The following is a 17,158-nucleotide window of genomic DNA, read 5'->3' as shown; positions in this document are numbered from 1 at the left end:
ACATCTTCCAGATACTGTATTATCATGAATTGCTTGTCCTGAAGTTGACTTTGTCTCATATTAACATAGCAACTCCAACCTGCTTTTGACTAGTGTCTGTATGTTATATATCTTTCACCATCCTTTTGCTTTTAAACTATGTGTCTTCATATTTAAGTTATGATTACAGACAACATAGTTGCATCATGCTTTTTGTAATAGTTTATAAATTGATGCCTGAGTCTATCTTTTTAGCCAGCTTGAAAATTTCTGTCTTTTAACTGTAGTATACCATTTACATATAATGTAATTACCAGTATGGTTGGATTTAAATGTACTATTTCTCTTCTGCTTCATCTCAAAATTATATTCTTCTTTATGTTAATCATTCTTTCCATTTCTGAAACTTACTTTTAGCTTCCTCTTATATATTTCAGCTTGTTCTTCCTGGTATAATTCTTGTCGCACTTGTTCCAAATCTTCACGTTGCCGCAGCATTTCTTCTAATTTCTGTGTCAACTATTAAATTTTTTAAAAAACAAATATTTATAGGACCCAAATTCTGTAACTAATATTTCAGAATTTAGTATTGTTAAAGAAGTGGTTATTTTAATACCGCATTCTGAAGCTGTAGCCTTTTCTCCTCATTTTCTTGAACTTTTGCCATCCGATCTTCTTCTCTCTGCTGCTGCATGTTAGCAAACTCTATGATTCTTCTGTTTTCTTCTTCCATCTCCTCACGTTTCTTTTTTCTCCAGAGAGCCTGCTCTTTCTGAAACTCTTCTATATACCTTCGCATTGCATTCATTTTTTCTAACTTTTGTTGTTTTTCCCTGAAAAGCAGTAACAAGTACGGATTTAACACAAACAATAAAATATAAAAAAGTAATTTCATTTTGTTCACAATAATGTACAGAAAAACACTATAGTTTTTTTCATTCGTGCATGCAACAAACATTTTGAATGCTTACTATGTGCTAAATATAATGCCAGGTATGAATTTTTCTTTGGGTAAAATACTGTGATAGTCTCCTCTAACCTATTAATGAAGTTTTATGCATCTTATTTCATAAATGCTACAAACATTAGCTTTGCAGCACTCTATACTTAAGCTGTCTACCAAAAAAATTCATCAGAATACATGTCCTCTGACATATGATATGGGCATATATAAGAAAAACAAAGGTTTAGGTCATTCAATCACAAGCATTTATTAATCATCAGATAATTCATTTATTAATTATGCTAACAGAGATGACAAGGAGTTGGTCCCAATTTATGTGTTCATAGCTAATATTTATTGAGCACTTACTATGTATTAGGCACTGTTCTAGGTGTTTCAGTTCCTCACAACAAACCTACGATCAATCTAAAGTGAACATTTAGGCATGTAAGAAAGTTAGGATAAACTTACAACCGATCTTCTTCATAGATCTTCCTAACAATTTCATCAATCATGAGTTTCTCTTTTAGCAACTGCTCATAAGCTTCCTGCTTTTTTTTTTCTTGTTCTTCAAGTTGTTTCTCTAAGTCAAGATAGTATTGTGCTTTCACTTTGTTTCGTTTGTCTTCTGCAGCATTCTCTTCCTTTATTATTCTCTTATGTTCTTCCATCATGGTTTTGGCTATTTCAGCATCACGTTTCTGTTATTCAAACAAAATTGATCTTTCCATTTTCAAATTTGAACATAGTACGATAGTATAATTTACACTAATGTTACTGAATATTATAAAGTCTTTTATATAAATTTTTTCATCTGTCTAGGTTAAAAAGCAAAAGTAAGTTATTATTACCTGAAGGGTGTGAATAATGAGTCAGACCCTAAAGAAGCTTTCCTATCCTTTCAAGTAGCTCTCTCAGGACAATACCGGATAAGGTTTATTAATAACTCCACATTCAAAAAACAATGAATAAAATTATAAGTACTTTCTTAATAACTGTTTAGCTGCTAAAGCAGTCATTATCTTATTATTCTATTTATAAACTGAGCTAGGCAATTTTCATCATTTTTAGCTTCATTGTTTATCAGCTGCTATTTAAAGATGGTACTACCTCTTTCTTACAGGTCTGCTATTAAATGGCTTTGAGCAGCTCTTAAGTTTCTCCTAGCCTAAACTTTCTTTCCTGCCATTGGCCCTTGACATTTCCCCTTTCTGCTTTATTAAAGGCCCTTTATCTGAAAAGAATCACAAATGCTATTATGCCTATTTTCTGCAGCTTTTGATTCACTCAAGACCATTCCCATTGTCAAGAGACAGTCTTTCTTCTTGGATGGGTTAAACCCCTTATTTCTTTTGAGCATTTTCAAATCATTTAATAAAATAAGTTTTAAATGAAATATATTGAGGCAATTTTTTAAACTACGCTTTATTTTTATGATCACATCCCAAATGATGGAATGGTCAGCAGCATCAAACATAAAGAGTAAACAGATTAAAATATGAATACTGAATGTCATTCCTGACATGACTGAAGCCTTTAACATATACTCTGATAATATGACTTGACCAAAATTTTTCTGATTATCTTCTTTGTACATGCTCTACTAAATTCTTTCTTAAAAAATGAGATGACAATAACATTTATGTGTAGATTACCACACACTTACAGAAAACAATGTTCTCATTTTACAGATAAGAAAACTAAGGCTCAGAGAAAAAGCCAAAACTAGTACTTACATGACACCTCGTCAAGTCCTAGCAGTATTTGACTTTGATTTTGTGGATCAATTTTTATTTGGAAAATAGCAACAATTCTCTTAGGAGTCAGATTAAAACGTCTACAACTACTTTGAATAACCTCAACTATCAGGCAAACCACTGGACAAACAGGATATTGTTTGTGCTACTTTCTTTTTCAAAGGATAGAACTATATGTCTTAGCAAATGAAGTCTCTCCACCTTCTCTTATCACCTGCCACACCTAAAGGTATTGCTGTTAACAGCATGCTGTGTACCCGCTAGACATTTTCTATACTAACACAATTGTACACACACACCACACACATATATGTGTCATTTATGGCATCTATTCTTAATTGACACCCATATTGCACTGCACTGGTTAAGTATTTTGATATCACCCCTATAAGAGTGTCTGTGTGTGTGTACATATGTTTATGTGGACATACACAATAGATATGTATGTGTATATGTACATTCATATATAACTGTCTGGCCCTTCTGTTTGATAATGAGAGCTCAAGGGATGATGTGGACCCTTTTAATTAACTGTTAATTCAGTAAACCCTATTTTATATTCATACAGCGTAACATTCCTAGTGAGTATGCCTGAGATTCCTTTGTCCAAGAGTAACTCTTATCTTCAACTTGGTACCCTATCAGGAGTTAGAAAAGGGGATAAAAGCAAAGAGAAACACAAGAAAAAGAGACAACTTTTATAAAATAGGAAAGTTTCCTACATAAAATTATCAAGTAGTTTACTCTTAAACACATTTAAAAAATTAAAAATTTCATAACATTCTAAAATATACTTATCATGCTAACAATCTGTACTGTACTAGTTTGTCAATGAATAATCAGAGACTGTAAAGAATGCTGGGAGTTACTGAATATAGCTGGTCATTCTAAGCAGCAACCTGTGTTTCCAAAAGGCTCTAATACTAAAAATGAAATCACTCAGTATTTTCTACATCTTAAGGATCTGAAAATTTACAAATATTTAAGAAATCTAGCAATGTAAATTCTTTATACAATATGACAATTTTTAAGAAACGAATCTAATTTTTATTTTCTAAATGAAGCTAAAAACAATGACCAGAAACCTGATTACCATTTGTTCATATTTAATGGCATCCTTTTCAGCAATCTGAGCTGCCCTTTCTTTATTCATGTAAGCTGCTTTTAATTTCTTCTCCAATTCTCTGAGCTCAATGCTGTTTTAAAAAAACAAAAACAAATTTAAATGTTAGGACCATAAGAGAATGAAAACCTCACAGAAAACTGAGTGTATTTTTAATTTACTCAAAGAAGGAATACAGCGGGTTATTATTTTAGATCCATAGGAGAGATAATTCATTATATTTAATGGAAGCCGTTAGGGCATTAGGGCTTACATTTTCTGGTTGAAAAGGACTGTTGTGTTCTACTACATTTATCTGTTTGCTTATCCTGTGTCAATACCACACTATCTCAACTACCATAAATTAGAATACATCTTCATATCCTGGATAAGTCTCCAATTTTTGTCATCTTCTTAAAGACTGTCTTAGCCATTCTTGATACTTTCATTTCCATATACATTTTAGAATCAGCTTGTCAGACTTCACAATAAACAAAACTGGCTGTGATTGTACTGAATTCATAAATTGATTTGGAAAGTACCAATATCTTTACATTACTGAGTCTTCAATAAACATAGTATATCCTTCTAATTATTTAGTTTTTTAAAAGTCTATCAGTGTTTTATATCTGTGTTTTATTTTGGTAGTTTTATACTTTTCATTAGGTATTTTTCATATTCTTATACAGATTTTTCAAATCTCATTTTCTAATTGTTGATAATTTACAGAAATACAATGTTTATATACTAACTTTATACCCAACATCACTGAATTTATTTTTTAGTTTTCAGTTTTATGGATGTACAGTATTCAATAAACTGAACATGTTTAAAGGATACAGTTTGTTAAGTTTTGACATATGTATGCATCTGTGAAAGCATCACCACAGTCAAGATCATGAACACATCCCAATCATTTCCTTATAAACCTGTGGTACCTCTCTTCTACCCCTTTATGTTTGTACTTATCCTGATGCAAGCTAATTTGCTGTCACTTTAGGCATTATGAATTTTCCAGAATTCATATAAATGGAATCATACTGCAGGTACCATTTTTTCTCTGGCTTCTTTCACTCAGTATTTTCAAATACATCCATTTATTACATATAGTAGTTGCTTACTCCTTTTTATTGCAGGATATTATTTTAGATTATTGATATCCACTCACATGCTTATCTATTCGCATGCTGACAGACATATGAGTTCTTTCAAGTATGTGGATATTGCAAATAAAGCTGCTATGGAAATCTGAGTACCAGTTATTTGTGGTCATAGGCTTTCATTTCTCTTGGATAAATAGCTAGGGGTGGAATGATCAGGTCATACAGTAGATGCATGTTCAGCTTTTTAAGAAGCTGCCAAACTGTTCACTAAAGTGGTTTTTAAGTTTTTATTTCAACTTTTAGATATTGGGGGTACATGTGCAGATTTGTTACATGGGAATATTGTGTGATACTGAGGTTTGGAGTACAGCTCCTGTCACCCAGGTAGTGAGCACAGAATCAAATCGGTTGTTTTTTTAACCCACTCCTCCTCCACCCTCTCATAGTCCACAGTGTCTATTGTTGCCATATATGTCTATGTGTAATCAATGTTTAGCTCCCACCTATAAGTGAGAATATGCAGTATTTGGTTTTCTGTTACTTCATTAATTTGCTTAGGATAACAGCCTCCAGCTCCATCCATGTTTCTGCAAGGGACATAATTTCATTCTTTTTATGGCTGCAGAGTATTCCATGGTTTATATGTACCACATTTTCTTCATCCAATTTCCCACTGATGGGCAACTGGATTGATTCCATGTCTTTGCTATTATGAATAGCACAGCAGTAAACATATAAGTGCATATGCTTTTTTGGTAGAATGATTTATTAATTCTTATTTCTAGATTCTTTCTTTTTTTGTGTGTGTGGAGACGGAGTCTTGCTCTGTCACTCAGGCTGGAGTGCAGTGGTGTGATCTCAGCTCACTGCAAGCTCCGCCACCCAGGTTCACGTGATTCTCCTGTCTCAGCCTCCCAAGTAGCTGGGACTACAGTTGTGTGCCACCATGCCCAGTTAATTTTTTGTGTTTTGAGTACAGATGGAGTTACACCATGTTGGCTAGGCTGGTTTCAAACTCCTGACCTCAGGTGATCCACCCGCCTTGGCCTTGCAAAGTGCTGGGACTACAGGCATGAGCCACCACATCCGGCTATTTGTAGATGCTTTTGGATTTTCTACACATATAATCATATCATCTGTGAATAATTAAAGTTTTATTCCTTTACTGCCAATCCTGGCACCTGTCTTTGCTTTTTCTTGCCCTACCGCACTGATTAGTATGTATAATACAAAGATGACTAGAAGTTGTCAGAGCAGGCATCGCTGTCTTCTTTTCAATGTCAGAGGGAAAGTGTTTAACATTTTGCTATTAAGGGTAATATTGCTGTAAATTCCCTTTATCCCTAGTTTGCTACACTCTTTTTCTTAAAATCATAGAGTGATGATTCATATCAATGGGCTTTTTCTAATCATATACTTTTTAATAAAATGAATTACATTTACTGACTTTTAAAAATGTTAAACCACCTTTGCATTCCTGGAATAAATTAAATTTGGTCAGGATGATTTATCTTTCTTATATAGCACTGGATTTCATATTGACTAATACTTCATATTACAGGAGCTAAATTCATGAGAGAGATTAGTCTACAGGTTTCTCATAATATCCTATTCAGGTACTGATCTGAATAAAACAAATTGGGAAGTGCTTCCTCTTTTTCTGTTCTACAGAACTATGTAAGACTGGTGTTACTTTGTCCTGAATGTTTGGTAAAATTCACATAGCCCTGTAGGTTTATTTGTGGACAAGGTTAAATTACAGATGCAATATCTTTAAAAGTTATAGGAACATTTAGCTATTTCTTCTTGTGCCAATCAGTTTGGTAACATGTGCTAAGAATTTTTCTATTTCATCTACATTTTCAAATTTATTTTCATAAAATTGTTTGCAATATCCTGCTTTGGTCCATTAAGTGTTTGTATGATATATAGTGATATCCCATTATCCATTCCAAAAACTGGTTGTGCATTCTCTTTTACTCTATCCTTCCTACCAAGGGGTCATAAATTTTATTCACCTTTTTATGGCACAATTCTTGGCTTTATTTATTCAATTCTATGTTTATATTCTAACTCACTCATTTCTGCTCTTATCTTTATTATTGCCTTCCTCCTACATTCTTTTTGTAATCATTCCAGAAGAGAATTTGCAGTTCGTTTTCTAATAATTCCAGATGGAGTCTTCCTTTCTAATATAGTTATTTCAGATTAAGACCTACCCTTGAGGAACAGCCTTAACTATATGCCAGAAGTTGGTTTCTTTCTTTCTTTCTTTTTTTTTTTTTTAGCTCTATACCATTTTTTACCGTGTGAAAATATATGTAACAAAAATTTGCCATCCTAGCCATTTATATTTTTTATTTTTATTTATTATAGTTTAAGTTCTAGGGTACATGTGCAGCATAGCGTGCAGGTTTGTTACATATGTATACTTGTGCCATGTTGGTGTGCTGCACCCATCAACTCGTCAGCACCCATCAATTCATCATTTATATCAGGTATAACTCCCAATGCAATCCCTCCCACCTCCCCCCTCCCCATGATAGGCCCCGGTGTGTGATGTTCCCCTTCTTGAGTCCAAGTGATCTCATTGTTCAGTTCCCACCTGTGAGTGAGAACATGCGGTGTTTGGTTTTCTGCTCTTGTGATAGTTTGCTAAGAATGATGGTTTCCAGCTGCATCCATGTCCCTACAAAGGACGCAAACTCATCCTTTTTTATGGCTGCATAGTGTTCCATGGTGTATATGTGCCACATTTTCTTAATCCAGTCTGTCACAGATGGACATTTGGGTTGATTCCAAGTCTTTGCAAATGTACAACTCAGTGTTAATTACATTCACAGTGATCTGCAATCATCAACACTGTTTCCAAAACTTTTTCATTCCCCTCAAAGCAAAATGCTGTGCCTCTTAAACAATAACTCCCCATTCTTCCCTCTCCCTAACCCCTGGTAATTCCTAATCTACATTTTGTCTATTTGCCTATTCTAGGTATTTCACAGAAGTGGAATTATACAATACTTGTCCTTTTATGTTTGGCTTATTTAGCATAATGTTTTCAAGGTTCACTCATGTTTTAGCATGTATCAGTGCTTCATTTTTTTTAATAACTGAAGGATATTGTATAGTGTATATATGCTGCACTTTGTTTATCTACCTATCTGATAGACATTCAGGTTGTTTCAACATTTTGGCTATTGTAAATAATGCTGCACCAAATGCTTGTATACAAGTATCCATTTAAGTCTCACTACTGAATTTTTTGTATATTTATACCTAGGATTGCAATTGCTGGCTCATATGGTAATCCTATGTTTAACTTTTTCCCATAGCACCTCCATCATTTTACATTTCTACCAGCAATTTCTGAGGGTTCCAATTTTTCCACTTTATTGGCAATAACTATTATTTTCCACTACTTTTATTAAAATTGCCTATTAGATGTGAAAGTTTCTTCTTGTGGTTTTGATTTGCATTTCCCTAATGACAAATAATGTTGAGTATATTTTCATGTACTTATCATTCACTGAACATCTTCTTTAGAGAAACGTCTAAGTTCTTTGTCCATTTATGAACTGGGTTTTTAAAATTATTGAATTGTATGAGTTCTTTATATATTTCAGATATTAAATCCTTGTCAGAGATACAATTTGTCCTTCTGGCCTAAATGAGTTCAGTGAGGTAAAACAGGTGCCTTGTGTTAGGTTTTCAGGTAGCCCCAAGGTAGGTTAGAACAGATATGCCCAACAATTTGTGAATAAGATCCGCTCCGCTCCGCTCCTCCTGAACCAGGGACCAGGGTCCTACACTGGGAACAAGGGCTACCTGCCTCTGAGCTAGAAGGGAATGAGGAAAGAGCAAGTGAAGATACTACAAAACTTTCCTACCATTTTTAGGCTTTTTCTTGTTTCAGCATTCGCTTGATTGCAGTAAACCTTTGAATGCTGTCTAAAGTTCTTACAAAATTGGTTCAGAGAGTTTCTGCTTGTTTTCTGATGTTTCTGGTGGAGGGATGGGCTGGGAGCTGGGAGCTGCCTACTCTGCTATTTTGCTAATGTCAATCCAATCCTATCACTTTCACTATGTGGTATTTTCATTATTATTCTGTTAAAAATACTTTCTAATTTCAATTTGGATTATAGACAGTCTCTGACTAATGATGGTTTGACTTTACAATGGTGAGAAAACCATATGCATTCACAGGAGGTTCCTCAATTTACGATGGGGATGCATCCCAATAAACCTGTCATAAATTGGAAATGTAGTTTATTGGGACATGAATCCATTGTACATCAAGGAGCAGCTGTACTTTTTGACCAAAGGGTAATGTAGAAGCACATTTTTAAATACTTAAGCATATAAAGATTGCCTAGTTTTTTTTTTTCTTAATTGCTTACATCTAGTTTAATTCCACTATGGACAGAGAAAATACTGTGTATAAATTGATTCCTCTGAAAATCTGTTGCTATTTTTATTCTGATACAACATTTCATCAATTTTGGTAAATGGTTCAAATATGTTTACTATAACTATTAATATAATTGGGTTTCCATTTACAAGCTTGTATCTTCTTTCTACTTGTCCTCCCTGTCCTGTGTTCTCTCTTCTCTCCCTTTTGCTTCTGTGTCGGGGGTTCCCAAGACCAACATCAGGTTAGATGATTCACTAGGAGGATACAGGACTCAGCATATAGTTATACTCAACGGCTATGATTTACTTTAAAGAAAGGATACACAGCAAAATTGGCAAAGGAAAAAGGCACATGGGGTGAAATCCAGAGAAAACTAGGTGGAAAAGGCCTCTACCTGTGGAAACACACAGGACATGCTTAATTCCCCAGCAATGAGTTGTGACGTGTGAAATGTCTGCCAGACAACATTAGAGCTCATCAGAGACTCAGTGCCCAGGGTTCTAATTGGGGGTGGTAACTTAGGCACCCTCTACTTAAAATGTACCAATATCTCAGACTCCCAGAAAGAAAATGGGTATTCAGTATAATCCATATTGTTTTCACAGTTTAGGCACAGTGAGTCACTCTTAGCAGTTAAGGTGGTAAGAAACTTTTCAAAAGCCCAGTTTCCAGACACCAGCCAAGGACCAAACTTACAAGCAGGACTTTCTAAGATAGCAGCTTCAAGCCTGCTATGTTAACTCTTTTTTACATGACTTTTTTGGAATCATCAATTCCCATTATCACATTTTATTCTCTATTAGTCAGTTATATTTTCTTTTCCAAATTTTTATTACAGATATTACAGTATGTTTGTTTCCAGGAGAATAAATTTATCCATTATTATTTGACAATGCAAGATTCTTGACTTTAACTTCATTTACTTCCTATCTCATTTTTGTCATATTTTTAACTCGTACATGTTTTAATTCCCAAAAGACATAATGTTTTATACTTTCAAATTTCACCTAAATTTACTACACATGTATCTCCCGCAGTTCCAAAATTAAGCTTGGGATCATTTTTCTTCTTCTATCAATACCTAATGAAGAACTGCTAGTATTCCCTTTAATGCAGGACTACTGGTGATCAATCTTCTGTTATTTCTGAGAATAACATTATCAGAAAATGTTATTTTGTGCTCTTTTAATTCATCTCATCTATTTTATGAATTAACAGCTTGATTATCAGTCCAGAACATAACTGTACTGGTATTAGCAAGGTAATGGTAATAGTATTAAGAAGGAAAAACTGTGTCTGTCTTTTCTTTGAAATGGTTTTTGCTGAACTTAAATATAAATGAGATAAGAGGTACTTGCTTTTGCTTTCATAACAGTATGTGTTAACTGTGTAATAAATACATTTAATTAATTGGGCAATTAATTATAACTACTAATTTTTAGTGCCATAATTTAAAATAGGATTCCTGAAAATAAACAGTAAGTTTCCCAACTCCAGTTAAAAACAGCAGCAAAGTTAAATTATCTTTTAAGTACTTTCTTGGAGTACAAAACCATGTGTTCCAAAATCAATTAACAGGAGTCTTATCATTTCTGAGCTCAAAGAAATATTTTTAAAATAAACTTCAAAGATTTTTTAAATGTGCCATGCATTTAAAAAATTAATTTCTTTTACATTACAAAAGCTTAATCTTAATATAGGTGATTTTAAATAAATTAGGATACATTTTAAGCACCAGAGCATTTCCCTGAATTTAGACCTGCCAATTTGCACATGAATATACCAATTTGAAATATGGTACATTTCTGCATGACAGTCAAAATTTTAATATGGCTTTTGCACAAAATAAAAAACTCTTAGCAATTCTGACACTGCTGAGAGGAAGCATACTCTATGTGAAAGAGTACTCAACTGAATGAGTTGGTTTGAAAAAATTTTTCACAAGGTATACAATTCTGGGTGATTTGTAAATTTTTCTGTATATACTCAAGCACTTTTTTCCTTTTAGTTTTTGTGGGTACACAGTATATATTTGTATATATTTATGTGGTACATGAGATGTGTTGATGTAGGCATGCAATGCATAATAATCACATGGAAAATGAGGTATCAATCCCCTCAAGCATTTATCCTTTGTGTTACAAATAATCAAATTATACTCTTTCAGTTATTTTTAAATGTCCAGTGAAATTATTATTGACTCTAGTCACCCTGTTGTGCTATCAAATACTAGGTCTTACTCGTTCATTCTATTTTTTTTTATACCCAGGTAAATCTGCTATCTTTTAATTTCAACTGTTTCTATTCAGGATTAAGTCATACTTCTTACTGTTGTCTCTTTGGAGGTAATAATCTTTTTTGTTCTGGCTGCTTTTTTTATGATTTTCTATTACTGTTGGATTTTAAAAGTTTTATTAGGATTATTGAAAGTATAGTTTTCATTACTTACAATTTTCTGAAAATTCCTGGCCAGCATCTCTTCAAATAATGCTTCCGTATTATCCTCTTTCACCTCTCTACCAGGACTAAAATTATATTAATACATCTGCTAGAATTTTGTACCATAGCCCATACCTCTTTTAAATTCTCATCTGTATTTTTCTGTCCTTTTGTCTCTACATGCTTTATTCTGAATATTTTCCAGAACCTTTTCACAGATTATCCCTTAATCTATGTCTATCTAATAAAATCTAATTCTGTATTATTGAAGTAAAACACACACTAAAGTGCACAAATCTTAAGTGTACAGCTTGTAGAACACTGTTGAACATACTGCCATATGCTTATTGGCCAAGCTCTGCTTCACTTAACTCTCAGCCATTTTTTGGAATCAGCAGAAACCTCTAGAGGAAATGCCACTACAAATGCCAAGCTCACATTCTGGTTTCCTTCCTTTCACAGATCTTAATTTTATGCTTTTCCTAGATGTTTTCTCAGGAGGAACACTTATCTGAATAACCTAATCTGCAATTGCTACAAGTGAAAAGCTCTTCTATTTAATTCTTGTTTTCAGTGAATTAGAGACAAGAAATATTTCATCTTCAGGTGATTAAAAAAACCATGAGTAACAGCTAATAATGACTGGAGAATTAGGGTCCAAAAAGGGTCCAAAAAGATAGTTTGAGACTAGAACAATTTGCAGATTTTAGCAGTAATTCTAAATTTCTTTTCTAAGGATCAGTAATCTCTTAGAGAATCTGATTAGAGTTGTGGAGCCAGAAAAATACACATAGATACATTTGCCAAACATATTAATATAATTTAACAAGGTTCAAAAATCCCTGAAGCTCATCCATGGTTCCTGTAATATTCTGTAGACATCCTGCTCAATTAAGATAAAATGTAATAACTATCAAAGTAAATTTCCGATATATTCAATTACATAAGTATATGATTAGCATTTACTTGGCCCTGAGTTTTGATTAACACTGTAACAAGGCTGTTCCTAAAAAGTAATTTGACCTTAGGCAGGATCAAGAAACATTCTAGAATAATGTCCTGTCATCTGGAGTAGCTGGCAGTCTTTCCTGGAGTATTATACAGAAGGGTGGGGGCCACTAAGGAACACTAATAATTTAAACTGTAATCAGAGAAGAAACCAGGATGATGAATAAACTTAAAGCCAGGTTATATAAGAAACAACTGAAGGAACAAGGGATAGTTAACTTACAGAAGAAAACACTTAGTGTGTTCAAATGTATGAAAGGACATGCTAAAGAAGATAGATGCATGAAGTTACAGAGAAATTAATTTTAAAACAATGCGGGGGGGGAAGATTATTTAACATTAAACTTTTAAAAAGTTCCTACTGCAGTTACTAGAGGTACTGAAACACAGGCTCGAGTCATTCCAGAAATACTGCAGGAAATGTATGTAGAGGTATAAAATTAAACTAGTTATTACCTAAGATTTCTCTTAAGATTAGGAATTCATTTTTTATAAGAGGTCATTTTAAAATTTATGCGTAAAGGAAAGAGCAGGGGGACTGATATTTATTTTTCACTGTAAATATTCGTACTTCCATGAATACAACTTATTTTCTCAAATAAATATTTATAGAACTTAAAGCAATAAGTATTTCCAGGCAAAATATTAACTAAGTGAAAAGATATAAACAAAGAAATTTCACTTTCAGGTGCTAAGAATTATGTAAGAGTTTAAAGATAAAGACCAAATAAATGAAATTTAGAGAAACCAAGATACCTGTTTTCTCTTACTTGTTGCCTCATCTTTTCGTCCTTCAGACTTTCATGTTTTAGTTTTGCCAATTCCATAGCCAGTTTTTCTTCTTGTTTGAGCTGGAGTTCTTTCAATCTCTTGTTTTCTTCTGCCTGAACGAAAAATGTAACTTTGTTGTTTGTGCTCTAGAATCAGATTTTTTTCAACAAGATTGAATTTGTTTTATAACAGAAAACTAAATTCCTTAAGGCCAACAATTGATGTTTTATTTTAAAATACAAAATGTTGTTTTAATAAATACTTTTTCAAAACATTTTACCATGGAAAATTTCAAGTATTGCCAATAGCAAGAAGAATATTAAAGTACCCTCTCAGGTACCCACCACCCATGTTTTCAAAAACTGTCAACATTCTGCTAATCTTTTTTCTCTACCTTCCGTTTCACTCTTTTTTCCCTTATTCTTTTTCTGCTAGGGTGTTTTAAAACAATCCTAGACATCATGTCATTTACCATGTAAATAATTCAGTACAAATATCTACCTGATCAGAATTTTTTAAAACAATCATGTCATCAACATGTCTAATTAACAATAATTCCTTAATGTCTAATACCATGTCCATATTCAAGCTTCCCCAATTGTTTCAAGACACTTTTCTAGTTGGTTTGCTCAAATCAAAATCCAAACAAGATCCACATATTGCATCTAATTATTATTTTTCTTAAGTCTCTTATATATTCTGTAACAGTCACCTCTCTACATACATTTTTCCCCCAAGCCACTGATTTATTATAGAAATTAGGACATACATCCTGTAGAATGCTCTACATTTTGCATTTGACTGATTGCTTCCCCAGGATATATCACTGAACTTATTTCTCTTTTATATTTCCTGTAAAATGGCAGAAAGATCTTGAGGCTTGATTAAATTCAGTATCTAATGAAAACACATGAAAAGATGTTCAACATCATTAGCCATCAAGAAATGCAAATTAAAATTACAATGAGATATTAGTACGTACCTACTGGAATGGCTAAAACAAAAAACAGTGCCAACACCAGATGCTGGCAAGAAACTATTACTCATGTATTGCTGCGTGGGAATGTAAAATGGTACAGGCATTCTGAAAATCAGCTTGATAGTTTGATATAAAACTAACATGCAGCTGAGTGCTGTGGCTTACACCTGTAATCCCAGTACTTCGGGAGGCTAAGGCAGGAGGATCCTTAAGGCCAGGAGTTTGAGACCAGCCTGGGCAACATAGAGAGATGCCGTCTTTACAGAAAATTAGCCAGGTGTGGTGGCACAAATCTGTAGTTCTGGCTACATCAGGCGGTTGAGGTGGGAGGACCACCTGAAACCAGGAGTTCAAGGCTGCAGTAAGCCATGATCACGCCACTGCACTCCAGCTGGGCAACAGAGCAAGACCCTGTCTCTTAAAAAAAAAAAAGTCTCCATACAATTATCATACAACTCAACAATTGTACCTCTTAACCATTTACCCCGGGGAAATGAAAACTTTTATTTAAAAACCCGTATATAAATGTTTGCAGCAGATTTATTCATAATAGCCAATACTGAAAATACTCAAGACATCCTTCATCCTGTGAATGGTCAAACTGTGGTACATCCATACTATGGGATAGTACTCAGCAATAAAAAGAAATGAAGCAATAAAAAAGAATGCAAGCAAAACTTGGATGAATCTCCAGCAATTATGCTAAGTGAAAAAAGCTAATTCCAAAAGATTACATACAGTTTGATGCTATTTATGTAACATTCTTGGTACATGTTATTTTTTAATAATTGAAATATAATTCATATAGCATAAAATTCACCTTTTACAATTCACAATTCAGTGATTTTGTATATTCACAATATTGTGTGTCTATAACCACTATTTCGTTCCAGAACCTTAAAAAAAATAGACTTTGAAGTTTTGGGTTCACAGCAAAATTGAGCAGAAAGTACACAGAGTTCCCATACACTCCCTGTCCCCACACATGCTCAGCCTCCCCTACTGTCAACCTCCTCCATTAGACTGGTACATTTGTTACACTCAATAAAGCTGTATTTACATTACTTAAACCTATGCATCATTATCACCCAAAGTCCATAGTTAACATTAAGGTTCATTCTTGGTGGTACACATTCTATGGGTTTTGGCAATGCATAATCATATGTATCTACCATAATAGTATTGTACACAATCATTTTACTACCCTAAAAATCTTCTGTGGTCTGTCTATTCAAACCTTCCTCACCTAAAATCCTAAAAACAACTTACATTTTTACTGTTTCCGTAGTTTTGCCTTTCCCAGAATGTCACATAGTTGGAATTATACAGAATGGAGCCTTTTTGGACTGGCTTCTTTCACTTAGTAATGTGCATTTAAAGTTCCTCCACATCTTTTCATGGCTTCATAGCTCATTTCATTTTGGCACTGAATAATATTCCATTATCTGGATGTATCACAGTTTATCCATTATCTATTGAAGGACATCTTGGTTGCTTCTAAATTTTGACATTTATGAATAATTCTGCTACATATTATAAACATTTGTGCTATGGCAGCTATAAAGCGGCCATATGTTATAAATATATTTTTATAAATGCCATAGATCTATATAGATGATTGTGTGTACACACTATATATAGCACATCCATGTCTACATTTGTGTGTGGCATAAAATATCAACACTCCAGAATGTTTACATCACCCCGAAAGAAACCTGTAACCTACTAGCAGTCACTCACTATTCCTCTCACCTTTTCCCCCAATCCCTGCCACCCAGTAATCTATTTTTTGTCTCTATGGATTTGCATATTCTGGATATTTCATATAAATGAATTCACACAATATGTGGCCTTTTGTATCTGGTTTATTTCACTTAGCATAATGTTTTTAAGGTTCATACATGTTGTAGCATGTATCAGTAATTCTTTCCTTTTTATGGCTGTGTAATATTCCATTGTATAGATGTAACACATTTTGTTTATCCATTTATCAGCTGATTGGCATCTGGGTTGTTTCTGCTTTTTGGGTGTTATGAATAATGCTGCTATAGACACTCATGTATGAGTTTTTATGTAGATATATGTCTTCAATTATCTCTCAGGAATATATTTAGAATCCAGCTACACCACACCTAGATTTCTGACTTGCAGAAACTGAGATAATAAATGGGTGTTGTTTTAAGCTGCTAAGTTTGTGGTAATTTGTTACTTAGCAATTGAAAACTACTACAGCAACTAACGTGTACTCTTCAAAATTGTCAAGGTCATGAAAGACAGGAAAAAGTGAAGAATTCTTACAAACTAGAGGAGACAAAGAATGGAGGAGAAACAATGACTGGCCAGGCACAGTGGCTCATGCCTGTAATCCCAGCACTTCGGGAGGCGGAGGAGGACAGATCATCTCAGGTTGGGAGTTGGAGACCAGCCTGACCAACATGGAGAAACCCCGTCTCTACTAAAAATACAGAATTAGCCGGGCGTGGTGGCGCATGCCTATAATCCCAGCTACTTGGAAGGCTGAGGCAGGAGAATCACTTGAACCCAGGAGGCAGAGGTTGCAGTGAGCCAAGATTGTGCCATTGCACTCCAGCCCGGGCAACCAGAGTGAAACTCTGCCTCAAAAAAAAAAAAAAAAAAATATATATGTGTGTGTGTGTGTGTGTGTG

The 17,158-nt window shown here is 33.9% G+C and overlaps 2 protein-coding genes across 3 annotated transcripts in view; one reads left to right on the top strand and one right to left on the bottom strand.

The window, feature by feature from the left end:
- Positions 1-2,927, top strand: part of TEX9 (testis expressed 9) — an 84,853-nt gene extending 81,926 nt beyond the window's left edge. The window contains exon 13 of the mRNA XM_023228684.1: positions 2,614-2,927. The gene's annotated coding sequence lies outside the window, so the exon portion shown is untranslated. The remainder of the gene's footprint in view (positions 1-2,613) is intronic.
- The window catches only part of MNS1 (meiosis specific nuclear structural 1), a 34,161-nt gene that overhangs the window by 11,899 nt on the left and 5,104 nt on the right, over positions 1-17,158 (bottom strand). For both annotated transcript variants that reach the window (XM_023228676.1, XM_023228677.2), the window contains exons 3-7: positions 13,499-13,626; positions 3,773-3,875; positions 1,394-1,623; positions 596-812; positions 391-498 (exon numbers count right to left, since the gene is read on the bottom strand). In XM_023228676.1, the coding sequence (XP_023084444.1) occupies positions 391-498; positions 596-812; positions 1,394-1,623; positions 3,773-3,875; positions 13,499-13,626 (786 nt within the window). The remainder of the gene's footprint in view (positions 1-390; positions 499-595; positions 813-1,393; positions 1,624-3,772; positions 3,876-13,498; positions 13,627-17,158) is intronic.

Source organism: Piliocolobus tephrosceles, chromosome 6 (genome assembly GCF_002776525.5).
Source record: "Piliocolobus tephrosceles isolate RC106 chromosome 6, ASM277652v3, whole genome shotgun sequence".
In the NCBI taxonomy this organism is placed as follows: Eukaryota; Metazoa; Chordata; class Mammalia; order Primates; family Cercopithecidae; genus Piliocolobus; species Piliocolobus tephrosceles.
Note: the sequence above shows the minus strand (reverse complement) of the source record. Positions and strands in the feature narration are given on the sequence as shown.